The sequence below is a fragment of the Antrostomus carolinensis genome, unplaced genomic scaffold, assembly GCF_000700745.2.
Source record: "Antrostomus carolinensis isolate BGI_N321 unplaced genomic scaffold, ASM70074v2 scaffold34715, whole genome shotgun sequence".
Classification (NCBI taxonomy): domain Eukaryota; kingdom Metazoa; phylum Chordata; class Aves; order Caprimulgiformes; family Caprimulgidae; genus Antrostomus; species Antrostomus carolinensis.
In genome coordinates, this window is record NW_010317666.1 from 5,330 (window position 1) to 32,418 (window position 27,089).

The 27,089-nt window shown below is 41.0% G+C and overlaps 1 protein-coding gene across 1 annotated transcript; it reads right to left on the reverse strand.

Moving 5' to 3' along the window:
* Positions 1–3,390: 3,390 nt before the first annotated feature.
* LOC104525493 (MAPK interacting serine/threonine kinase 1) lies at positions 3,391–26,420 on the reverse strand. The gene is made up of 12 exons (XM_010168663.2): positions 26,339–26,420; positions 18,592–18,690; positions 17,678–17,775; positions 16,139–16,218; positions 14,436–14,509; positions 11,713–11,817; positions 8,648–8,703; positions 7,973–8,068; positions 6,818–7,012; positions 6,034–6,198; positions 4,556–4,599; positions 3,391–3,619 (listed from the first exon to the last, which is right to left on the reverse strand). The coding sequence occupies exons 1-12, from the start codon at positions 26,394–26,396 to the stop codon at positions 3,391–3,393; spliced, it is 1,299 nt and encodes a 432-aa protein (XP_010166965.2). The 5' UTR covers positions 26,397–26,420.
* Between the last annotated feature and the right edge of the window lie 669 nt (positions 26,421–27,089).

Consider the following 27,089-nt stretch of genomic DNA (forward strand, 5'->3'; position numbering starts at 1 on the left):
CTGTGATGAGAGACTGTTGGACCATCAGCTGAATCTGACTTCTCACTTTGAGGAAAAGAAAGATCCAAGACCTGTATCACTGAAACATGGCTCTTGTACCACTGCTACAAGGTCTCCTGTGCTCTCTGCTGCCTCTCTTGCCTGGGAGGAAGAGGGAAGGAGAAGCAGGTGGTTTTAAAGCACAGTTCAAACAAAAGCATTTGTCTGAATATGGTAGGAAATTTCCTTTGAAAGAAAGGTGAGTACAAACAAAGGGCTTGCCACCTGGTTTGGGATTCCTGCTCTGCTCGGACTACACAGGAAAAGGAACCAAACCCATCGTGTTTGTCACTGATCTGCTCATGCCAGGCACGAGCTTTACAGGGCACTTGGGAGTGCTGCATCTCACCCTGCCAGTGAAACAACCTTCTCCACCCAAACTCAGTTACAAACTTCTAGCCATAGATCTCTGAAAAACTTAAAAATTACTGTGTAAGAGGCAGTCTAAACGAGACTACACCCCAGAGCAGAAAAAGTGGCTTAAATCAATGCCTCCTCCTTGTTTGGGGGGTTTTTTCAGTTCCTAGCATTGCACAGCTCTGGCACCTACTGCTGCTTGCCTTCCTCTCTGCCAAAGGTTACTGCCTTGCAGAAGAAGGAAAAGCATGTCTGGACTTTAGCTCTTCAGTGAAAAGCCCAACATCGTAGATTCAAGAACTGAACAGATGAGTTTGCAAGTACATACCAGCAGGGAGAAAGGATGCTCTAACACAGGTCACACGTGGAAGGCAGCTGAAAGCACCCCAAGAGCCAGATGGGGCCCTGAGCCACCAGCTGAAGGGCGTGTCATAACCATCAGGCAAAATTTAACCATTCAGTGCAAGTCCTGCTGGGCACTTCTAGTGTTTCACACACCAGTACTTAAAATCCTTTGCACGGCACATATGCAACAGCTGAAGCCTTCTCCTTACACAGGTGGCTTCAAACCCAGAGGAGTACTTGGCTCACCTAGACAGCAATTCCACTAGCCAAAGGTAATGGCATGAATATCCCTGAACTAAGGTTTTCTTTGGACACTTCACTCTCTTCTCCCAAGCTCTCTTTTGTAGAGCAAATATGGCTAGCAAGCCAGCTTCTTCCTTGCTCTGCAGAAGACATGCATTGGATTCACTTCCCATGCTGGGTTTTGAAGACAAAGGAAAGGACTGACTGTCCAGATCAATAGCTGACTGAAGAAAAAGGAACAGCAGCAGGTGCAGAGCAAAGTCTGCAAAGGACCACTTACCAACGCTTGAACAAACCCACCAGAGCCCATCAGCTCTGGGCAAGCAGCACCTTTAATGTCCTCCTTTCACACTTCCACGCCAACGCTGCTGCTTAGACTTCTGGAGTCTGAAAGGCTTCAGGGCTCCATCCAAGAAGAGTATTCTGCATCGTGCCACCACTCCTGGCCAAACTTCAGGATTTTTGCTTCATACACAAATCAAAGGGAAGCCCATGAAATGTAACAGAGCAGGTAAATTCCTGAACTCACTGTCCCAACATTTATCTGATCTCTTACAAAGGTCAAAAGGATGACAGGATCCCTTCCAGCCCTCTCTGTGCAGTCACATCTTGATTTTACCTCAAGAAAGCTGAGATTACAGGAGACTCCAGAGACTGATAAAGCAATACAGCTATAGAAGTGGGAGGTATGCTTAGTCCTCAGAGACTTCAACTGACTTAAATCCAATATCACACAGGGAAGTAAGGAAGTGAGTAACTCCGTGTTTCTGTGTCACCAAAATTCAAGAGGAAAAAACACACAGAACTGCCAAATGTGTTAAATCCACAACTTAAAGCATTTTAATAAAAACAAAGCAACATACATTTCATAGTCCATCCACTGGCACAATGTATAAAATCTTTTAAATAACAACTTTAATATTAGTCATAAAATACAGCATGTTGTATAAAAATAGCTGTATGCACACTGCTAAAAGATAATGTAAAACCGCTCTGAATAGGCCATGCAAAGACATTCAGCTTTGACCTTTCAATTTCCAAACGCTTGTTAGATCTGCTACTTCATTCCTCCTTCTTCTGCTTGGGAGGGTTTTGTGCTGGCACCTGGGGGCCTCCTCCTTCTCCTCTCCACCCTGCACACAATGCCCTGGCAAAGGTTTTCAGAAATGGCTGGCAAGTTTAAGGTGCATCATGTTGGGCATCTTAGCAGCCCAATTTTCACAGCTTATGTTTCAGAAAGTGCTCACATCCGTGTCCTTCTCCATGGACACCTCACACTGGTCACACAAAGTCTTCAGCTTTTCAGCCAGTACCATTTCAAATTACCCCTGATCCCTGGTGCATCACAGCAGTAAAACTGGAAGCAAAAATCCAGAGCCCCAGCCCAAGATCACCACAGGAGGCGGAATGCAACAGCTGCAGCACCATTTTTGCACAGATGTACCTCTGCATTTGATAATCCTAAATTATTCGCACATCAAGATTCACTGAAGCCTGTCCATTCACATTAAGAACTCCAGGTAACATACATAAAATGACTTTGAGAAATGTGAGTTTACAGAAAGGAAGGTATAACTGAGCATTAATATAGAAAAAAACAGATACTAAATATAAACTGTTACATAAAACACCCTGTTATACTGTGGTTATCAGATTAAGAATGTAACTGCCAGAGAAGGGGGCATACTGGACACCAAAAAAGATGATATGGAGTACATTTTAGTTAAGAACAAAAATATGTCAGATAAAGAAATAACACACTCACAGCTTTCATCTCAGATGCTGACACACAAGCTATAAACAGGATTAAAAAAAAAGCAACCCTGTCCTCTTCATCTCTACAAGCCTGAGCGACCCTTTCACCTTGACAGTATCACCTCACACAATTTAAGTCAAATGAAGGCAACGGAGACAGATCCACCCAGTCATCATCTTCGTTTCCTGAGCCTACAGAAAGAGAGAAGGGCACTGTTGGTTGGAAACAGTCCCTGCTGCTGACACTAGCAGCAGCATCTTGCCAGATGTGCCATCGGGGAGAGCAGCCACAGGCAGGAGAGACACGATGCTCTGCTGGGCAAAGCAAGGAAGTGTTTTTTCTGATGTTTTCAAGTTTGCATTTTAAAGCATGCTCTTCTAAGAATAAGGAAAGCTTAGTGATTTATCACCTCACATAATACAGCAGCAAACCCATCTTCTCCAGTTTAAAAAGAACTGTTAAATTATCTTAATGCACCAAGTCTGACAGGCAAAAAACATTCTCATAAAAAGCTGTCCCCTTAAAGTTACAAGTCACATCACAAGAGCAAGCTTCTAATCAAAGTGTCAGAAGCAGAGAAGCTTTTATCAGCACCGAAAATCCAAATAAGAACACAGGCTGATCTTGCCAATCCATAGCAGGAAAGAAGTTTAGAAGGCTTTATGGGGAAGTGGTTGAAAGTCACTGTTTTTGGTGGCGTGAGTCATTGCTCTGCGCTTGGCGAGGCGGGACTTGGATGGAGGAGAAAGCTTCATGGAGCACACAGCATGGGCAACGTTCTCCTGCTCTGCGCTGAGTTCGTTCTCGTGCTGAGACAACTGGCGGTTAAGGGCTATAGCCTCAGCGGCAAAAAGCGTCAGGTCTTTTGTGCTGCTGTTCCTTTCAAGGGAAAAGGAGAAAGCAGTTACAACACACACCAAGAGTCACCTCACCAGGTTACCCTCACAGCAGAATATCTATTTCCAGGCAGTTTTATCTCTCCTATCAAAACATTGGCACAGCAGACAAAATGACCAGTTAATAGTTCCATCTGTCCTTACTGCAAGGACCAGCCATACATAACAAAACCACTCTGGGATTTGCAAACAGCCACAGTTCTAGTCCTTGTTCTGCCACGGGCTTTCAATGTAAACCCAGGAAGCCACCTGAGATGCCATGCGTAATTTCTACGTGCTGAAAAAGAATGGGCACATGGGGCAATACCGTTGTCTTTCTTCAGAGAAGGGCAATCCCACTATAATTGCACATCTGGTTTAAGGAAATGCATTTCTGATGGGAAGAACCACCTGGAATCGCCAGTGACCAACATGGAAGTAGAAACAGAGATGTGTGACTCAGGCTCTCTGGCGTACAGAATCTGTCATCAAATCACTTTAGATGAGCCTTGCCCTGCTCACTGTTAAATTAATCCTGTGATTACTACAAACTACAATGGAAGTCAGATCTGAGTCTGTGTACATGATGATTATTCACCCATCGGAACACAGTCTCTCTGGATAAAGCATGCCTTCATGCCTTTTTTTCCCCTCCTGGGCAGCAAACTGCCAAAACCATCATTATTTCCTGTCTAAGATTAGCACTGCACCACAGGAATCCTCTCCAGTGTCTTTTCAGCAAACAAGCAAGATTAGATCATTAAGAAAAAAAAATCAGAGCTTTAATATTTCTGATGTTCTTAACAAAATTAGTGCTGCACATTTACGAAGTTCCACTCTCAAACAGAGATCCTGCCCACTGATTTATCACCTCCTATCTCCCCCCATTCTTTCAGTAATGATTCTTGGACAAGTTTAAAGACATTTAAAAAAAATTTACCTTTGAAGAACTTGGGGGGTAGGTAATCCCCTTTCAGGAGCCTGCTAGAAGAAGTAGTTAAAAGTTAGTTACATACTAGCAGCTGGGAACCAAGCTATCCCAAGACAGATTGATAAAACGGGAGACTCCCCAAAATCCATTAGTTGTGGATATTTGATATTAACTAATTGACAGCTTGCAGGTATAAGACTAAAGCTTTGGAAGGTCTCCAGAGTGTCTCTCTCTTCTTTCCTGAACTAGGAACTAAAGCAAAAGAGAACACCGCTGTTCTTTTAAAACCACATCCTACCTACTGGGCAGGAGTGTTGATCTGCTGGAGGGCAGGAAGGCTCTGCAGAGGGATCTGGACAGGCTGGATCGATGGGCCGAGGACAATTGTATGAGGTTTAACAAGGCCAAGTGCCGGGTCCTGCACTTGGGTCACAACAACCCCATGCAACACTACAGACTTGGGGAAGAGAAAAGCTGCCCAACAGAGAAGGACCTGGGGGCACTGGTCAACAGCGGCTGAACATGAGCCAGCAGTGTGCCCAGGTGGCCAAGAAGGCCAACAGCATCCTGGCCTGGATCAGAAACAGCGTGGCCAGCAGGAGTAGGGAAGTGATTGTGTCCCTGTACTTGGCACTGGTGAGGCCGCACCTCGAGTGCTGGGTTCAGTTTGGGGCCCCTGAAGACAACAACATGGAGGTGCTGGAGTGTGTGCAAAGAAGGGCAACAAAGCTGGTGAAGGACCTGGAGAAAAAGTCTTATGAGGAGCAGCTGAGGGAACTGGGGGTGTTTAGTTTGGAGAAAAGGAGGCTGAAGGGAGACCTCATCACTCCCTACAATTACCTGAAAGGAGGGTGTAATGAGGTGGGTGTCGGTCTCTTCCCCGAAGTAACAAGTGATAGGATGAGAGGAAACAGCCTCAAGTTGTGCCAGGGGAAGTTTAGATTGGATATTAGGAAAAATTTTTTCACCAAAAGGGTTGTCAAGCATTGGAACAGGCTGGCCAGGGAAGGGGGTGAGTCACCATCCCTGGAGGTATTTACAAGACATGTAGATGTGGTGCTGAGGGACATGGTTTAGTGGTGGACTTGGCAGCGTTACATTTACGGTTGGACTCAGTGATCTCAAAGGTCTTTTCCAACCTAAACAATTCTATGATTCTACCAGAATTTTACATTACTGTATTAAAAAGTAACATAATAATTTGCATACTACAGTGCCTGGTACTCACAAGAAAGCCATTTAAAACGCATAAAGCAATAATCAAAAAAAAAAAAAACAAAACAAAAGACACATTTAAAGCCGACAGATTAATCCAAATATTTACCATAGAGAGCTCCAGAAAGAATAAAGCCACTGTATATCATTTAATTAATCAAGATAAGAGCACTAAAACATGCAATGACTCTGTTAAAAGTTCAGGGAACAGCTTGTTTGTTACTTGGGAAGAAGAATAATCTTTAAAAAAAAATACAAAGGGGGATACATACTCCTTGAACCCATGAATGTTGCAAAACTTGAGAAGCACTAAGTCGTTCTTTGGCATCACGAACCAGCAACTTCGAGATGAGATCTTTGGCTTCAGAGGATATATGTGACCAGTCCTTATCAGGAAATTCATATTTGCCTTCCTGAATGCTCTCAAAAAGCTTGTTCTAGTAAAGGAAAATTTATTTAATTTAAATAGCAACTAGAGTGCAACCAGAAAACTTCTCAGGAGAGATCTTCTCACTCAATTTTATCCACCCAATTGTGGTAGCTGAGAACTGAAACCATCCAGTATCCTTATGGAGTCAATGGAGAGCAACAGGCAGCTCAGGAGTGATTCAGCGCATCCTAAGAGGGACATGATATATTGTCCTGCTGAACCTCCCCTCCCGGCCTGGAACAGTGCAGACAATGTACTGGTTTCAGAAAGAATAAATTCAGGCGCTGCATAGACTCTCCTGGCGCTCAACTTTTATCTGAAGAATTATCATAACTACCATAAACCACATCAAGAACTACAGAATAAGGGAGGATTGTGGGGTGGGGGAGAGGACAAGGCAAAGATCTGAGGAGAAAGAGGCAGTTGTCAAACCTTACTCTAGAAAGATATATCATCACTCAACTTTTATATGACTACCCTCACTTCTCAGTGACAGCTTATCCTCCCAGAGAACTGGCTGGGTTATAGACACAGCTCTTCACTGCTGGTATGATGGCAAGTCTTATCCCCTAAGCTCACAGGGCAAACTACACTTCTCCACATATGCCCAGGACATGCACATTCACCTGGCAAACTCTGCAGACTTCTCCTCTGTCCCAGCCACAGTCCGTGCCACAGTTGCCCACAAAAGGTGGGTAACCACTGAGCATGATGTACAGAATCACTCCCAGGCTCCAGAGATCACACCGCTTATCATAGAACGTGGCCTCCTCCGTGAAGACTTCAACCACTTCAGGTGCCATGTATTCTGCAGACCCACACTAGGAAACCAAATTCAAGCAAGTTTACAAAGAGAAGGTCAAAACTAGACCCAGGTTTATTATTCTCCTCTCTTTATAGTAGATGGCTTGGTCTAAAAGAATCAGCCATCAGGGAGTACTGAAGTTTACTGCTGGCTTTCACTGCAGGTCTCATTTTGTTAAACCGTATCACAACTGCTGCACCCCTCAAAGGTTAAATAGAATTGCCAAGAGCTTTGAAACACTTTGTGAGCATACTGCACAGGAAAAAATTAACACATTTCAGGTGCCAGGACTACAGAGACCTAATAGAAGGCAAAAGAGTTCCTGCTGTTCTTTAGCACAATCATATGCTGTTCATGAATCTACGATCCTTTCTTTATACAGGGTCAAAATATCAGCTTACATATTTCAGGTTTTTAAATCTTATCCATTAGTTATCAGGCTTTCCAGAAAGTACACAAGTATATCATGGGAGGTGATTTCTGTACCAGACTCCTGCAGAACTGTCAGATTTTTCTTTCATAGTAATGTCAAAAGCATAGCACTGTAGTTTTTAAAACTAATGTGTATTATAAAACTACACACTGATTACAGAGCTTGCGCTGCCGTTAGCTCATGGGTCTTAGCTACAGAACCCAAATATGGGGAAATGAACACAAAACGAAGGTTCAAACTCAGCCCATAAGCAGACAAAAACCTCCACAAAAAACTTACTTATTTGATGGGGTAAGAGACAAACAGGATCAGTGTGTTACTTTCTGGGCAACAGGAAAATTTACACTATGAGCTCCTGTGCTTTTGTGTATTTGTCCCATGGCTGGGAAACCAAGACAGTATTTACCACACACACCCACTTTAAATGAACTACCCATCACTGGGTGTAGCTGCAGTAAGCCCTTTGGAAGCTCTCCTCTGGAGATAAGAAAAATTGTTTTATGGTAGAAGAGAAGAAGCATGAAGCCATAGTAGGTCTCTTACCGGCGTTGTTAATTCGGGAGTGGTTATTGGAGTACACGCACTGTTCAGTTTCACCCCACTACCAAGATCAAAGTCACATATTTTTACTGGTGATACCTAAAAACAAGGATAAAGCAGTAAGAGGTCCAGAAGACTGGGACTAATGCAACATACATATGAATACAGCACCACATGGTAAACCCCAGGACAAAACCCAAGTTGTTCTAGCAGGAGGACTAGTGAAACACAGTTTCTTACAAGTATATTCCACTCCTTGTGTTTGCCTCCTCTGTCCCAGTTGCTCCCATGTCCCCAGCATCTGACCCTATTACATTCATTTTTTATTTGGCCAGGCAAGTGCCAGTACATGTTGGGGAAGTTTGGGAATGATACGTAACATGACCAGCTGGCCTGTTGCTTGTCCATGGGGTACTGCCTCAGAACAGACGAGATGCTAAGTTGTAACTGCCATGCCCTCTCTAAGAACAGTTGGCTTTTTATCTCCTAGCCAAATGCTCACATTTTTACATCTCACAGAAAAATTTAGTCTCTTTCAAGCTTCAGTTCTATTAAATCTAGTTGAAGATCACTAATGGTTTCAAAAGTCTTAAAGAAGAGAAAGACAGAATGTGAGGGTTGTCTTTGGAAACCAAATTAAAAAATACACTTGAGAAGGTTAAGAGACCAGAGCAGCACCTTTTCTGGAGATTCACACAGGATGTTTTCAGGCTTCAGGTCCCTATGAGCAATACCTAAACAAGAGTATAAATATTCATTAGAGAAGATATTCACCTATTTTATTTCACATTACTTCTCTTTTTTAGAAGGTGGCCTGGGAAGTCTAGGCCTGAGTTTGCTACACAACCCCCACTTAGTGATACTGCAAATAATTGAATGTCAAAGTGAATTTGCTAAAAGTCACTGTTACATCCTGTAATGCCTTTATCATCCTTAAATGTACATGAGAGTCAGCCAAGCAAATAAGAACCTGCTAACACTGGAACTTTCTGGCTTAGCCCAAATTAATTATATTAATTAAAACCAGCTTATTAAGATTACTTACCTGGAGGAAAGTTTACTTGTGTACACAGTTCAGGCAAAAGATTTTTGCGCTTTCTACAGTAAGGTACTTCTTTCCAGAGGGATCAGTTGGTGGTTTGCTGAACTCCTACCAGCACAAACAATACCCGAGACTCTCCCCCAAAAAAAGCCCAAATTCCCAGGTGAAAATATAATCTCTTTAACAGCAAGATACATACTCATTCCTGAGGTAAAATAAAAGGGCTTGGTTGGAGATGCAGCAGAAAAGGCTAAAGGAGAACAACCAAAGAGCTTCTATGTCAATTCAACTGCTATCAGAATAGGCAAATCCAAAGGGAAATGCAAAGTTATCTACCTGTTGAATTCATATGCAAAGGGGGTTCTGTGTTGTCAAAGCAGTTCTTCAAATGCCTAAACACACAGTTCCTGGAAGTTCTCCATTTAATATGATCAAACTTAATGGGAAGAGAGAAAATTAGAACCAAAAATCAAATCAAATGAGCAGCTTGGCTGTAATTTAACTGCACTTCAGCTTTGCTTAAAGAAATTACATTCCAAGCACACTTGCTACTACTTCAGAGTACGCAGAAAAAAAAAATCCCATCAAATTCTAGATAAGGGAGTTTGCCTTGTCTTCAGCACACTCCACAACACATGAATTAAAAACTAACATTAAAAGCATAGCATAGCACTGATCTAAAGGAATCAGAGCTCTTATAATGATGCAGTTCACATCACTTATGCGTGGAAGATGGGAAACATAACAAATGAAGATGGTCCGTGCTGACATTTACAGCAAGGCTGACAAAACTCCCAACGCTTGGCTTACAACGTGAAACCCAACAGCATTTTTTTGTATTGTAGTTTGAATTCAAATGTCTGATTATATAACATTTTATTTTGCAGTTGCACACAGCACTGAGAAAAAAAAGAACAACTGCCTTTAAACACTACTCCAGTGGATTATTAGCAATAAAGCAAGCACACATACCCCAAGTGGGTGTAAGGCAGCATTATCGTCCAGCTGAGTTTTAAACTACTCCTGGCAAAAGAATTAGTTGTACTCAATTTTTTTTTAAAGCATCCAACTATAGCACTTCACCATTAAGCTGTGCAATAAAACTCCTTTAATTTCCTGTTTGCTTTAGTGTTCTGTATGCTACTTACTAATTATTTTAATATCACATGGAAGAGCCATAAAGAGAACAAAAAAATGAAAGGGGACATTGTTGTAGCCAATTCTGCGAGCCATGTCCCCACTCTACCAATACACAGCAAATGACAAGAAAGTGATGTACTGCTCTAAAGCCATTTCAGCAAATCACTTCTCTCTTGTTTGGGGAAAGGGGAATTAAAACTAAAGTATGAGAGAGAACGACAGAAGGATATTAGCCAAGTCAGTGTTAAACTTCCTTGAACAGTGTTCCTAGACTTTCAGCTGTTAAGCAACCTACTATAGCCCTATCTCATCAAATAAGTATTTCTCCACATGTTCAGCCTAAGTTTCCTGTTCTTTATTTGCCCTAAAAGTCAAAATCTTCTAAACACAGGTATTCAAAGAGTACATTCTCTGCAGGTTTAAAATTGAGTTATCACATAGATAGGCTATGAAGACTACCAAAAATCTTAATCCAAGCTAATTTGCTTCCACATTCAAATTACCTTCTCATAACATAGTCACAGCATGTGACAAGACCCGCATTTCTCAGGTTTATCACTTTCTTTATTCCCTATGCATTGCTACACTATTCTTTTAAATGGGTTCAAGCCATCGACGTACCAATGCTGTGATTCCAACTCAAGCATTTATGAAGTCTTGTGACTTGCAAGTAAAGACTACAATTAAACATTTATTGAAATGGGGCCAGTACTAAACAACTTAGCAAATGCAGATCTGCTGAGATCTTTACCTGGCTAATTGGAATGACAAAATAAACTGAGAGAAAAATTTATCAAAAAAAAACCACAATAAACATAGCCTCCAATTACACGTCATTCTATTCAGAGGTAGTCACTGTAACATTAACAAAAGCTGCTTAATCTACACAAGACCAGATAATCATGACACAGGAAAGATCTATCAAATTCAACATGAACATATACTCTGGGATGATCATAAAGCACACAGGTATTTTGAAATGAAACAAAGCAGAAAAAGCAGCAGAAAAACATTTTAACATAAAAGAATTCTCTACAAACAGAGCTGCTTTTAAATCTGAGCAAATCCCTAATGAAATGAGTACACCTTCAAACAAGGACTATGGTTCACTTGTAGGCCTCTCAATCCAACAGTGAGGGTCTAAATGGGGAGATCAAAACCTGCTACAAACAAAGAAGTCTTGTAATCAGCAGAAATTCTGGGTAAATACAGAAAAGCATATCTGTAGACCTGAAAGAGTAGGAAATTAAAAAGAATATTAGCTCCCTTTTGAGTAACCTCTACCTGTTGGCTTAGGTAACAAGAACAAGCAAATAGATTCAACCCTGATGTCAATTCTCCCTGGATGCTGATTTAAGTTTTCCTTTTCAAAAGGCTTTACCATCTTAACACAGCTGATTACTTCAACTACCACATTATGAAAATAATATTATAGAGGAAAACAGCATAAGTCATCTGGCACTGCTGTAAATAGAAATGCTAGCAAAGGCTGACTACTCAGAGATAAAATGTTCTCCATAACTTAAGTGTACTAGTAAAGATGGAGCTAGCCTTCTCTTACCCTTTGTATGAAGAAAATCCAGAGCAGAGGCAATATCTCTCACCACTTTGCTAGCTTCTCGTTCATTGAAGTGCTTCCGCTTTTGTATATGGGCCAGGATGGAACCTGGAGGAGTAAGAGGTGAAAGGGAAAACCTTGGTATGAATGCTGCCTGGGCTGAGAAAAGGCTTTGTCAATAGAAGGATAAAAACACAATAGCCACTACCAGTCTGCTGTAAAGGGAGAACTGATCTCAGTGTGAACAGGATCGTAAGTAATTTAGAAAAGTTATTTGCAACTAACACTCTATGTCTTACATGGCAGAAACTGAAATGTAGTCCATGGAGATCCAAGTGCACTAAATAGCCTTACTACTGTCTTCCATTTTCTTACTCAGAAAAGTACATTTATAAAAGCAACCAGGAAAGAAATTCAAGAAGTAATTGCCGTTTGTTATTGGCCTCTAATAAACATTTTGCATCTCAGGTGATTTCATTTTTATTCTTCAGTTCTAGATGTGAAAGGAAACCTCCCATTCTCTGTCGCAGTAATTCCGACTCTTACACCATCAATGCTGCTGCCACTCTTTCACAGCAAGAATTCAGAGAGGAAACAGGAAAGACAATCAAAAAGAAGAAAGGTGTACAAAGGACTCTTTAAATACGCACAGATATGCTCTGTCAGATGAGTGGAGGAAGGTCACTTTGGACCAAGTTATCAGATTTGAAATATAGGAGATTTCCCTTGCCAAAAAGAATACTTTCTAGCTTGCTGCAGATTTCTTAAGGGCACAGACTTCACAGGGTTTTCCTTGTATAGCTGTTCTTTACATCTTTAGAAAGCAATAACAGTTCTTGAAAGCTTCCATCCCTGTGAAAAAGACCCCAGACTTTGCAGGAAACAATAGTGAGCCACCTGACATGCTCATTTCACTCAGCAGGTTTATTTCAGATTACCTTTCTGAGCAGAGCTGATGTTCCAAACTCTCTCAGATAAGAATTATATCAATATCAACCAAAATATACTCTACAGACTTTATATTCAGCCCACGCAGAGGAATCCCACAAACAGAAAGAATAGCAGGGCACTCCTGCCACAGTTGTTACCACCTCTTCAGTATTTATCAGAGAGAAAGCATCCTATAGCACCTTCCAAAATGCATTGCAGAGAGGGGGGCGGGAGGAAAGAAAAAAAAAGGAAAGGAAAGGACTCTTAAATCATGCAAGTTCAGTACAATGAGCTGGATTTTAATGCTTTCAATTATAAAATGCTGTCAGGCAAGGATATTAAACAGCTTCTGCATATCATGGTGAACTGAACACAGCTAATATGGTAGAATGGGAGCAGAGCTCCTTCAGTTACCACAGCTACAGGAAGGCAAAGCTGAAACTGGAAAGACCAAGTTATGCCCCAACACTGTAGGTAACATTGGTCTCTGAGACTGGAGTCACTCAAGTAAGGCTTGCATTGAAGACTAATGTTCTCATTCTTGCCAGCCATGCTGCTTATATCAGGATCTGTAGTGCATCAGAAACTGGAGTGACCCCATTATTTCTTTCTTCAAACCCACGTACCTAACACTTCAAATGCTGACATTTTTCAAAGAGAAAACTAGCCTTGGCCCTAGATGGCCACTGTAAAAAAAAAAAAAGCAGTAGCTAAGAGAGGGAAGAAGGTGTAGCATTATTATCCTCCCAGCAGCTGTGTGAGTACACTGACAATCACAGTCTCACAGTCAAAGAAGCGGGTTATCTAAAGGAAGAATGTGGAGATGGGAAAACAGACAAATGCAGATTCATCACAACTGAGCCCTATTACAGCTCATTTGTCACAGAAGTCTGTGCATTAAGAGGAACAGTGTTGGAGGAAATCACAATGAAGTGATGCAGTCATTTTAAGGGAAGGTAAACAAAAGTCTTTACTCAAGAAAAGAAAAAAAAACCATGTCCTTCTCTTTTTAAAAGGTTCTGCATCTATACTGAAATAATTTGCATTTCTTGCATGCACAGTTTGCTACTGAAAACCTTCCTGACCAGTGACAATAGATGCTGTTCTACAGATGGAAGTACACTCCTTCCAAAACTCAAGTTTTTCTTCGAAGGGTGGGCCACACTTTTAACAGATGGTTTGCACAGACACACAATTAATGGATACTGTAATTATGCTCAATGCAGACAAATGTGGGAAAGTCCACAAAGTGCTTGATGTAGCCTCCTCATTCCCCAGGTGAGCATTAAATGCGGGAAACCGGTGACTGCAGATGCTCACTTGATTGGTTCTCAAACAGCCTCAAGCAGACAGCTTCACAATTACAGCAACCCCAGGCAGAAGGTGCTTGTTGCAATAGTGCTTTCTAAGTTTCAGGAAAGGAAGTCAATCCTGCTTCAAGGGAAAATGCTACCAGAGTATATGGATCCTGTGCTAAGATCATGCTTGATACCTGACATACTGTGTGCCTGCCCCTGCCTGAAGGTACTGTGACCTACTAATTGTATTCCAAAGCTTCCACTTTAACAGAACTGATATTTCCATCGCTTAACTACAGAAAGGGATTGCAAATATATGACCAGATTCATCAATATTCAAGAATAACCATACTTCAAGCTTTGTATATTATTTCCTCTATTTCTTTGTCTTAAAATTATCAAGCATTTAAAATAAGCTCTTCATTTTCTACTTTAAAACACTGAGACAAACAGGACCAAGACAATTCAACGAACAAAGGCACAGTTACTGCACAGTACCTCCTCTCAGCTTCTCAAAGACAAGGTAGTATCTTGTGTCATCTTCAAAAAACTCTATTAACTCCAAAATGTTCCTTTAAAAAAAAAAAAAGGAAAAGAAAAAAGAGGAGAAATAGAAGAAACAGTCACCAAGTATAAACAGAACAATGAAGAGTTTCAGCATGGATAATGAGGAAGTGCCAGAAGTAATCAAAAATAAAAGTGCTAATTAAACAAGTTGCTTTGGTTGCCTATGGCATTAAAACCACAATTCCAACTGACACTGAAATTTAAGCAGGGGAAAGAGGCGAAACACCAAAATCAGACAGGACTGTGAAAGAGTTCTGCCACTCCTCAATTGACAGGAAGATAACTGGTAATAGGTTGTATTTAATAATTTAGAACATTGCATTTGTGCTGAAGGCAAGAACAAAAAAAGAAAAATTGGCATTCTTTCTCTCTGGAAATCACAAGGCAGAACACACAGGGCTCAGAGGAGACAGGCATCTGTCAACATGACATCAAATCCAGTGCAAATCGGAGCCCTGGAACAGGCTGCCCAGGGAGGGTTTGGAGTCTCCTTCTCTGGAGACATTCAAAACCCACCTGGACGCCTTTCTATGTGATCTCACTTAGGTTCCTGCTCCGGCAGGGGGATTGGACTAGATGATCTTTCGAGGTCCCTTCCAATCCCCAACATTCTATGATTCTGTGATTCATTAGTTGCCATTTTCAGAGTAACTCCTGCTTAGCTAGTGTACAGTCTGTGCAGCACAACACAACCACCCCATGATGCCTTGAGAATGTTAAACAAGCAAGTCAGATTTTTCTATATTTACAGTACACACAAAATACAAATTCTGCATATGGGTATAAGAGCTTGAGTTTTTCATCAGTTATGCTGGATGGTCATATGCTCTTAACCACACACAAAACAAAATCTACTTCTCTCTAGCACAACTTAAGCCCATGAGTTTGGTAAACAAGTATGTTTTTAAATTATCTTTAAGTGTTGTACTAAAAAATCATAAAAAGATGCTCAATAATGAGCTGTACAACTATAGTATGGGCAACAGCTGTTGCATACTTTCTAAACACAGTCTTCTAAAGGAGCAGTTTCAGAATTGCTTTAATGTCATCATAGAGCACTGCTGACACTGGCTGTGCAGGCTTCCCCTCCCTTTCAGACAGGAGTAGCAGCTTTGAAGTTGCTTCATCCTGTGGCTACGTGAAATCAGCACAAATCCAAATGAAAACCAAACCAGCTTTGGGCTGATCTAAGAGTTCCAGTGCAAAAGCAGGAAGGTTGACACAAAGAGGAGGACAAACCACAACATTAAGGAAAGGAAGAGCAAGACTGTTCCTTTCAACAGCAGCTGGTATTAGGTCAGCTTTTGCTGATGGTAAAATCAGACAGGAGAGCATCAAAACACTAATTCCTCATTCGGACAAAAGCCATGCATCACTGAGGCACATTCAGGCTACACCGACCTGTTTGCTAATTGAATTATCTGACTTTTAATTTGTAAATATTTCCCTAAATTTCACAGGTAAGAGAAGGGGAAAATCTTATTTTGAATAGGTCAAGTCTAAATTGCAACTGTTTTTAAAGAGACTACTGCAAAGCTCCTAACCTAGTGACACATAAGGAGGCTTAAAAATTTGAAAAAAAAAAAAATCAAGATACTTTAAATAAATAAACAAATACAAGACTCTGTACTTACTTGTTACCCTGACACTGGTACAGTGTTTCTATTTCACGAAAAACCCGACTCCGACTATGTCCAGCATTCTTTTCAATGATCTGTGGGAAGAGTTAGAGCTTGTATTTAAAAAATTACTGCAGGAACTGTGCATATGGCTCTGGAATTTGATAAGCAATCTAAAGCTTGAATCTCAGGCATGCCCACCAGAGAGAAACACTCCACCTTTGTTCAAATTTCTCATCCGTCATTTATTTACAGTGTCAGCAGAGCTCTGGAAGGCATTCAAAGGACGAGAGAAATGAGGACAGGAAGAAAAGAAAGGAACTAAATTCACATGTTACCCAGTCACTGACCAGTTACCACAAGCTTTTTCTTGCATCATTTTAACTCTGCAATGTGCAGAAAAGGATATCCTTTTGAGTTCTAAAAAAACCAGGTTTCAGTCACATCAGACATTGAACAGTCAAAAAGAAGAGATTTGTCATTATAGGCATTTAAGTAAAAAGTAGTAAATTCACCACAAAATGAGAGTTTGGTTCATAGTGCAAACTTCATGGAGACCCAATAACAGGACCTAACCTATCAAAGAAAACATACACTCCATTTCAGAGCCCTTCTGTACTGCTATCAGAAGTCACCTTCCTTCACACACTCTCGGACTGAAAGAGGACAAGGGCTTTCCACAGAGGCTGAGAGCGCGTGATTGCTGCATGAACTGAACGCTCGTGACATTGCTGCAAATACAACCACCACCAGTATCCAGTATCAGTTTCTCATTTTTACAGCCAGAGTTCTCCAGTACAGAACAGGCAACCATTCACCAGCACTACATGGGACTTGGTATCTGATCACACTTAATTCATAACGTTGCCCTTTGTTTATTCCATAGTTTCAACTTCAACTATTCAAGAAAGTGCATGCAAGATTACAGCATCTGTAGGACTAGATTTTTAAAGGGGCTTAAAATTATGTGTCTGATTTTCAAAAAAGAATCAAGCATAAAGATTTCCTATTACTATTGTTTGTGTTTGCAATTAAACAGGGACTCAGGATAACCACAAATCTGTAAGTGGGCCTTAACACTTAATATAATGGTTTTACAGAAGATTCACCTCTACCAAAAAATTAAGAGACAGCTTTCCATGAACAGTAACTGATGCTCTCTGAACTCTGAGCAGCTTTCTCAAAAGCTTGTATTATTTGCTAGGCCATGCTAGATAATGTCTGGGCCTCTTCTTTCATAAGAAAAGATAAAAACTGGTAAGACTACAACCAAATCAGGACATGAGAGGAAAGCCTGCTCTGAGATCTAACCATCACAGTCATTTACTGTTTGGGAATTCTATCTCTGCCTGATATACCAGTTCACTTTAGAGGCACAATACTTAAGATAACAGATATCTCCACAGTTATAAAGCAGGTTCATTTCAAGCTTCAAAAATTTTCTAAAAGCTTTTCCTATTCCTCACTTTATTACCCACTCAGTTTTCACTGAGATACCAGGAGGGAGAAGACATGTTACAGACAGAAGTGATGTTGCTTTTATTCTATACTTACTTTTACTGCATATTCTTTCCCAGTTTGGAGGCTGACAGCACCCTGAACTTTGGCATATGCTCCCTCACCAAGAAGCTCAGCAGTCAGCTTGTACAAGTCTGACAAAGAAATCCAGCAGAAAGGACACATTAGCCAAAGCACTTCAGTGAATAACATCAAGACAAGCTATTTATTTGATGGGCACTCCTCACATGACAGCAACTGAAAAAATTCCCCCGGTAATGAAGAAAGAAAATAGATTTATGCAGTATTATAGTATGTGTGCCAGCCTTAATTATGCCTCATTTTTCACTTCCCTCCCCTTCAAGTTCCAGGAAAATTTACAGTAGACTTCATTCCAGCATCAAAATTACAAGTTTGTTCATACAAGAAACATTTTATATCTCAGCAATTGCTAGGACCTCACCCACCCTCCCTGTCTTCACATAAAACTCAGAACCATTTTTTTCAGGTGGAAAACATTTCATTCCTTGATCAGAAAATGTCTACCACACAAAATCTACTTGCAGAGATAGTGTTTTAAGTATAATTAAATTTGTATGTTCAAACCTAGAAGACTTTGAGGTTCAAACCTAGAAGACTGCTATGATCTTGATTTGCAATAAGTCTTACAAGGTGTAAGAAGTTTTATACTGGTCAGCTTTGTCACACTGAACTGTGTTTTACCCACCATGCTTCACAGTATTTGTGCTCACATCTATTCAATCAAAAAATTTTTATATGTGTCCTGCTCCTACAAAAAAAAAAAAACAACCCTCCAAAGGGATTATAAAGAGGATTTATTTGATTTCACCATTTTCACCAGAAATGCGAACTTACAATGTTTGCCAAAAAGCAGAGTTTAACTAAGAAAACTGAGAACAGCAGAAGGAAAACAGACCATTACAATTAAAGGCTTAGAAATTGCCACCAACCTTCAAACTTCCCAGGGACATGATCTGTGGCTCTGGTTCTTTTTTTCTTTTTCCTTTTCCCACTGTCTGCTATGGGGAGAGGCTGACTGCTGACCATCTCTGTGTGGCAGAACATAAAGGTGCCTTTAACACACAATCAAGTACTTAACTTTAGGAGAGAATGAACATGCTCTTGTGTGTTTATGTTCTTAAGCTATTCAAAAGTTTCTTTGCTTGTCTTCATCACAGGCTGCCATCTCTCCATAGGCTGCCATCTCTCCTCCAAATACCAGAGGAAACCTAAAAAGATAATTTGGGTGCTAATTAACAGCTCTGGGGAGGTTTGATAAACAAAGGTAAAAAGCAAAGAAAATAACTATGCATCTTTACTGAACCATCCCCTCACAGCACAGTAAGGCAAAGCACAAGAACAATCTCAACAATGACCATGATCTAACCCCAACATAACACACTGTTAGCCCTGATGCGAGACAGGATTTACAGCCCCCTCAAGGGCGCTATTCTTTGAGCTATTCCACTATTTTCAAGCAGATTTTTTTTTCAAGTCAGCTTAAGAAAATGAGCTTCCAAAACAGGAGGAAGGTGTGGGGAAGTTTCAAACAATCTGGTGAAAAAAAGCAACCACGGGAGTTCACAGGTCAAATGAGCAACCTAGGTCAGTTTGTGCTGCCAAAAGGCCAGAAAAAAATATTTCTCAGAGAACCATGACGTGCCTTTCTAAACCACAGATGAGTGGGTAACTTATACTCCAAAACAAGCAGCATTCATGGCATTTAGATTTTTTTTTTCTTGCATTACTAGCTGCAGGTATTACAAGAGCTTAGTCAGAGATAATTTACTGATACAAGATAATACAGCAGAAAACAAGAAACTACCCACATATTCTTATGGAAGGCCTAAATAAAAACAGTGCTATACACCTTCTCTGTCAGAGGCTGCTTCATACAACTAACCTACCCCAAAAAGGTTAAATGATTCCACATTATACTCATGTGAGCACTTCTCCATAACACCAGTCACATCCTGCCAAGTTGGCTCTGACACTTAAAAAATCATGGCTCAAAGTCTTCAAGGCAGTAACAAGGCACTGCCAAGTCATTTTACAGCCAGGAGGATTTCCAAGTAAATTCACAAATCAAAATCTTATACTACAGAAAAAACTAAATCCCTAGAAATAGTGTAATTATGAGAATGCTGGTAATTAGAGAAGAGCAAGCCCTAAAAGCAATGACGACAAAAAGTTTTCTAGCAATTCTCCTTTGTGAATAGACATTTTCATGCCTTTCACTGTTTCTAAAGTACTCTTAAAACACAGGAGAAACTCTGGAGGCAGAAAATATTACACAACAATCAGCCAATACATGGAATACTTTTTCTTTGCTTCATTGTATTGTCAATATCTGTCAGTAACAGTTATTACGAGTGTCACTTAGAATTCATGTTGTCCAAAAATTTAAGATAAGTGCTGTTTTGAAAGCCCTTTGGCTTTAAAAACTTACTGAAACACTTAAAAATGTATCACCCAAAACCTCAAGACAATAGTAAACCTCCTTAAGAATTTTCAAGTCTTAAGCAGAATGCATTAAGAAATCATCACGACGGATGACATACGTAAGTTCTTAAATACACTAAGAAAGCTAAAAGCGTACATTTTACTAATTTCTGAAGCAACAGCTTCTTTTTAACTCAAACTTACACCCACATAGTTTTGAATTTTAACATAAAGAGAAGGCTAGTCTTTGACAGCAAGTTCCAGCTCTCCCCCAATCTCAATTCAGCCTGCATTAGAAGTTATTCAGAATTGGGATTAAATGACGTATATGAAGCTTCTCAGAGATAGAGCTCGTCTGCTGGAAGGAGGTGCTTGACTTCCAGAAGGTGTTGAACGAGTCATTTTAACGACCTGACCTTCTGCAAGTCAACAAGTCATACCTAGACAGGTTCTACTCCATTTCAAATACTATACAGTTTCAGAGCTTGTAACAGGGACTAAAAATTATGCAAAAAGACAGGGGATGAATCCTGTATCTTAGCACAGCCAACATATTTCTTCACAACCCTCTCCTGCACTCTACCAGTTGACTATGATATTTACACTCTGGTGTTTAATAACTCACTACATTATTTCAATTCCCTTTAATCTGACTCAGTTCCTGAATTACAGAGAACTGCTTCCTTGAAACCAGGAAGTTCACTAGTCATGTATATAGAAACCAAATTACTAAAAAGCTGATGTTTTCAACTTATAGTCTCAACCAAATTTGCTATCAGACAAGCATCAAGTGTTTGCTACATGAGATTCTTATTACCCTTCTGGTCGGCTATTTCACGTTGTGTAGTTCACTTCTGTCAACACAGCTTTTCTTTTAAGGGTATCACAGCTTCATTCTCATTATTCACTTTGGTATAATGAACTGGTACTTAAGTAACAGCTGGTATGACAAGAAAATGTTTTAGCCCAGCTAAATGCTTTAGAGGTTTTTCAAGCTTTCAAAGAAATGCTTGTGTTTCTGTGACCATATACCAAAGTTTCTGATGACACTGACAGACAGAGTGCCTCAAGTATCCAACCAATGCTGAGGTGTTTTGCATACTGCAGAACTGCCTCTGGTGACAAGGACACTGTGGGCTCTGAGGAAGCTCACCCTGCAGACAGAAAGCTCAGAGATTGGATGAACTGCTTTGGAGGGAAACGGCCCATCAGGTCCAAGATGAACATTTAACTGTTTTCAGTTTAAGGTCATTTTACAACGTGGCCCAAAGCACTGAACCCCTGCTTCCACCAAACCAACTTGTCCTGCCACTTTGTGATCTACTCTGCTGAGTGCAGGGAGCTGGGAGTAGAACACTACTTGGTGTCCAGAGCAGACTAGCCAAACCTTTGATAAAGAGCACTTCTTACATCCCTGTCGACCATACCAGAGTCAGACTGTGCTCTGAGAGACTACTGTCTGACAGGCAGTCTGACAAAAGCTGAAGACACAGGAAACAGTTCAAATTCTGATCTATCCTTCTCTTCCAGTCAGGTTAGGATTATTGCTTACAGATAATGTAACCCAGCAAAAATCCATACTGTAAGCAAAAAGAGAGCAAGTTTCTGTCATGGCTGCAGTCTAGTTGAAATCCTGTATTTTATTTTCATCGTAATTCAGTATTGAGGCAATATTTAACACACACATTATTCAGAGCCTGTGTGGGAAGGTATAGTTACAGCCTTTCCCTTTTGCTGTTCTGGCCTCTACAACTATCTTCAAAAGGATGAACACAAGCACTTATCATAAAGAAGGCTTGCAAACAATGCCAAGTGAAGAAGTAAAAAATTACCACAGGTTTCACTTCATCCAGATTTTAAACCACCCTTCATCTTGCTTTCTAACACTCCATATACAAACATGCCGAAATCCAATACCCAGACATAACTCCCCTCTCATTCTGTTTCCCAAAGGAAGGAAGGGTATATTTAGAAAACAAGCACAAACATGTACAGGAAGCACTTGAAAAACACAGTCCTGATGCCTTTTTCTATTAAGAAGAAGATACCTTGTTTGTGTGTTTGAATTCAATGAAAGAAAGCAGTTTAAGCAGAGAGTCTGGGTACCACCACCTGCTTCAAAACTGGGTCTTGCTTCAGACGGGTTTTTCTGCAGCTGAAAAGGAACACAATGACAATTACATTCAGAAATCACATAAACATTGTTACATACATCCGGGTAAGGTCCAGAGTATCAAGAGATTGCAAGAACCTGTTGTGTCGAGCTTCATGTGAGCACACAGCACGAGCACACCCTTGCATTAAAGACTTCATAACTGAAGTACAGAATGCAAAACATTTCCAGTGCTCCAGTCATTTCAACTGAAGAGGAGACCCCCTCCTTACAATCTTGCAAGATTTATTGTGTTCATTAGTTCTTGTTGCTCTACCATTGGAGAACCATAGCAAGTTGAGATATAAAATACAAAATTACTCTTAGCAGGTAAGAATTATCATACTCCTAACCCAGATCAACACCCTGCCAAGACAGAGCACCACAACTACAGCCATAACAGCACCAAGTAAAAGTGTATCTTGAAATTGGTCTCGAAGGCAGCCAAACAGGCTCCAACAGACCAGGAGCATGAGAAAGTATTTTCCATAGCTGAAAATCTTCTCCTGAGAACAGGTACCACTCGTACTGAACTCACTCCTAGCAAGTGACAAACAAGGCAGTGATGCTCAGGTCACACCACCTGAAGAAAAGAATAATCAAGAGCCTCAAATAAAGCTTTCTGTGGACTCACAGAGGATAGCCACAACCTGGAATTCAATACATGAAAAACTCGAAGCTGATGGTCTAGCACAGAGTGTTTTCAGACCACTGAGATGGTACCTAAAGAGCTGCAATTACAAAAATATTACTGTCCCACGGATACTGCAAAAGCAAAGATCTCTGATGAGGCTTCTCTAACTGATATTTAAAAATACTAATTAAATTTTGACTAACTGAACAACAACAGGCAGACCAGTCTGCACCTTCTGAACAGCATCCAACTTCTCTGTTGATTAACACTTATTTTCAAAGCCATTGTTTACTTGTTCAAACAGCTACCAACAGATTCAACAGAAGTTAGAATCATAGAACCACAGAATATTTTGGTTGGAAAAGATCATTAAGATCACCTAGTCCAACCGCAAACCCAGCATTGCCAAGTTCACCACTAAAGCATGTCCCCAAGTACCACGTCCTTTAAATCCCTCCAGGGATGGTGACTCCACCACTTCCCTGGGCAGCCTGTTCCAATTCTTGACAACCCTTTCAGTGAAGAATTTTTTCCTAATATCCAACCTAAACCTCTTCTGGCGCAACTTGTGGCTGTTTCCTCTCATCCTATCACTTGTTACTTGGGATAAGAGACCAACACCCACCTCATTACACCCTCCTTTCAGGTGGTTGTAGGGAGCGATAAGGTCTCCCTTCAGCCCCCTCTACTCCAGACTAAACAACCCCAGTTCCCTCAGCTGCTCCTCATAAGATTTGTTCTCCAGACCCTTCACCAGCTTCGTTGCCCTTCTTTGCACACACTCCAGCACCTCTATGTCCTTCTCATAGTGAGGGGCCCAAAACTGAACACAGGACTTTAGGTGCGGCCTCACCAGCACCTGGTACAGGGACACAATCACTTCCCTACTCCTGCTGGCCACGCTGTTTCTGATCCAGGCCAGGATGCTGTTGGCCTTCTTGGCCACCTGGGCACACTGCTGGCTCACGTTCAGCTGCTGTTGACCAGTGCCCCCAGGTCCTTCTCTGTTGGGCAGCTTTTCTCTTCCCCAAGCCTGCAGTGTTGCATGGGGTTGCTGTGACCTGGCACTTGGCCTTGTTAAACCTCATACAATCGTCCTCGGCCCATCGATCCAGCCTGTCCAGATCCCTCTGCAGAGCCTTCCTGCCCTCCAGCAGATCAACACTCCTGCCCAGCTTGGTGTCACCTCCACTTAGGTATGAGTAAGCCCCTTGATTCCACAAGCATGACATACCTGTGACTCTCAGACTTCAAATGTAAAACTGTACGCTCAAAACTCATAAACAAAAAAAGCTAAGCCAGTTTAAAGTTTCAGACATCCAGAGTTTTGCACAAAGAAACAAAACAGCAACAGTCTCATTTTCCTCCCAACTCAGTTGCTCACATTGTTCTTGGACCGTCCCTTCTCCAGCAAGACTTTGATTCCTGTGGATGTGGCTCATAATGAAACAGGATACCACCATTTTAGTATCATTTAATTCATTAACCTGAATTACCCATGAAGGAAGAGGAACTTAAAAAAAAACATTCCAACATCTTCCTGGTAATATGCAGGAGCATTAACATTTCAAAATGAAAATCCAAAAGTCCACAGGGAGCCCAAGCAATCTGATTGCATGAAAGAGTGAGCCTGAAAAAAAAAATTATCAATTTTGCCTTATCATAGGCATTACTGTAACACCCACACAGCTGACACCATCCTTCTAAAACCCTTCACTGTTAGTGAAAAGGTTACAGCAACCTTTTTCTTTACCTCTAGACTTCTCTCTGCGATTCCCTCCTGTCACACTTTTATAAAACCGAGCCACCTTATCTTCTGTGTACGCAGGTTGCAGAGTCTAACTTTTCATACTCTCAGCTAACCACTTCCCTGGCAAACTAAGCATGGGGTTTCTGAGGTTCTGAGTCAAAGCCTCCAGCAATGGGTGGATCTCACTTCGTAGGATAGCACATAAAGTTATTTCAGATGGACTCCTCCCAACCCAACTTCTTACTTCACAGTGAATACTACTGGGGGAAGTAGGGAGATTGTTAATGAAGAGGAGAGCACCCAGCATTCTTTTCTCTCTCCTGTTGGGAGAAAAATAGCATATTTTAGCATGATCTCATTTAGGTTCCTGCTCATTAGGTCCTGATTGGACTAGATGATCTTTCAAGGTCCCTTCCAATCCCTAACATTCTGTGATTCTGTGTTTCTGTGATACTGTAGACATGAGATCTTCTGCTGAGGTTTGCCTATGTTTACGACAGACATACCTGCATTTCTTTAAAAGCATCAGTTATCACTCAGAATAACAGCAAAAGAACTGTTATCATCCCTACTGGAAAGACACAGAAGCAAACAAGACAAGTGTGCTGACTCTCTCGAGTTAAAAAGTAAGGATAACAAATGAGGCTGAAGGTGGCTTAAAATCCACGGTAATCTTTTTAATTTCTTGTTCTAGGACAACACGCCTCTGAGGCAGCCACATGGATAAGAGGACATAATAGGGTGTAATATTTCACGGGGGTAATGAATAAATGTGAATGGTAAGCCTTGTCAGGAACAACATGGCATGTAACCTGGTTATTGCACTACAGACCATCTTTCCTCCTTCCACATTCAGCCAAACAAGATATTTAATGCTACTAATCAATGGCAGACAATCCAGTTTTAAAAGCCTCCATCACAGTGCCGTAGGAACTGCAAAATTATTTGAAACTCCAGATCACACATATTCCAAATGAGAAAAGTCCTTGCAATAGGACTTTGACTCAACTACTCAAAGCTTCTCTAACCCTTTGAGCACCTTTAAATCAAGGAGATATACAGGGCAAGTAAGTTCTGAGGGCCTCTTACTAAACAGTATGCCGCTTACTCTCTTCTACATCTGATGGCATCAACAGCTCTCAAAGACTGTCCCTGCATCACCGATTAGCTTCTCTAACCCTACTCAGCTCCCTTGCTAGTTTTCAGTTCTAAACCAAAAACTTCTTAGAAGACAACTTTTAGTTTCATACAGGTACAAGATAAGCATTTCCTGCTCTTGATCCACACCCCACAAATGATCAGATAATTACATTTGTCACTAGAAAAAAAGCTACACAACATACTGCCATATTAGCAAGCAGCCTTGTTTGGCAAGGTTAATCTAACTAAATGTGGTTTCAAAGTCTGAGGCAAGACAGATTTTTCTTCCTTTTCCTCCACTGCACTTTCAACTCTTAAAATGAACAGTCACTAAACTCCATTGTATTTTCACTTTTGATGTCACATAAAATTTGTAACAGTGTTTTAACATTTGTTACCAGGAAGGTACTGAAATGTTAGAGGAAATTCCTCATAGCAGTAAATACCTCATTCAAAGTGTTAGGAGTTCTGATAATGAAATAATGTCTTGATGGACAATACTCAATGTCAGGAAACTTCAGTGTCCCAGGCACCCAAAGCCACCTGAACTGGAAGGCTGCCAATACCAAAACCAATTACCTTTAGAACTGCAGCGGAAGAGGTTCAGCTCTGCAAGTGTATTTTGCCTTGTTTCCATCCAGCACCTAGAAGGCACAAAAAGGAGCTGTTTTGTAAATAATACCAAACTGTAGTTTCTTCAGAGTTATCAGAACACATGCCAATCTTCCCAAGCTAATTGTGGAGCATAAATTTGTATGACAAATAAGCTTTTATAAGGAGTAAGCTTATAAAAGGAAAAAAAAAATTAACTAAAGAGTGGTTTATTTCTAGACAACTCTGACACTTCACAAACAAGTGTCAGTGGAGTCAGGGGAATGGGATAATTTTTGGCTATCACACGTAGTGCTGAAGCCAACAGCCGAGCTGTCACCAAGGCTGTACCACTGCTTTGTGCTCGCTTCTCTTCCCTCTGAACTACCTCAGAAGGTCACCCTGGTCAGGCTAACAGACACTGCAGAGGTAAAGCATAGATTAAACCTAGACAGATGTTCACTGCGCCCAGGGATTCACAGGTCTCATTGTCTTGCGACAGATGAAAAATACAAAAACATCTAAAAGATTACTTGTGATCAACTCTGGGAACGGGTTCGTTCGCCTTCGCTCACTCTTCTGTTCCAGCAACATCCTTAACAGAAAGCAGCTGTTACAGGCGCTTACAGACTTACCACTCTTTATTAAAAACCACACAATGTGTGAAACAGCAGCTTGAGCCTCCGGGGAGCAACTGCCCGGTCCTTCGGAGCGGGGCCCCGCACCCCAAGCTGCCAGC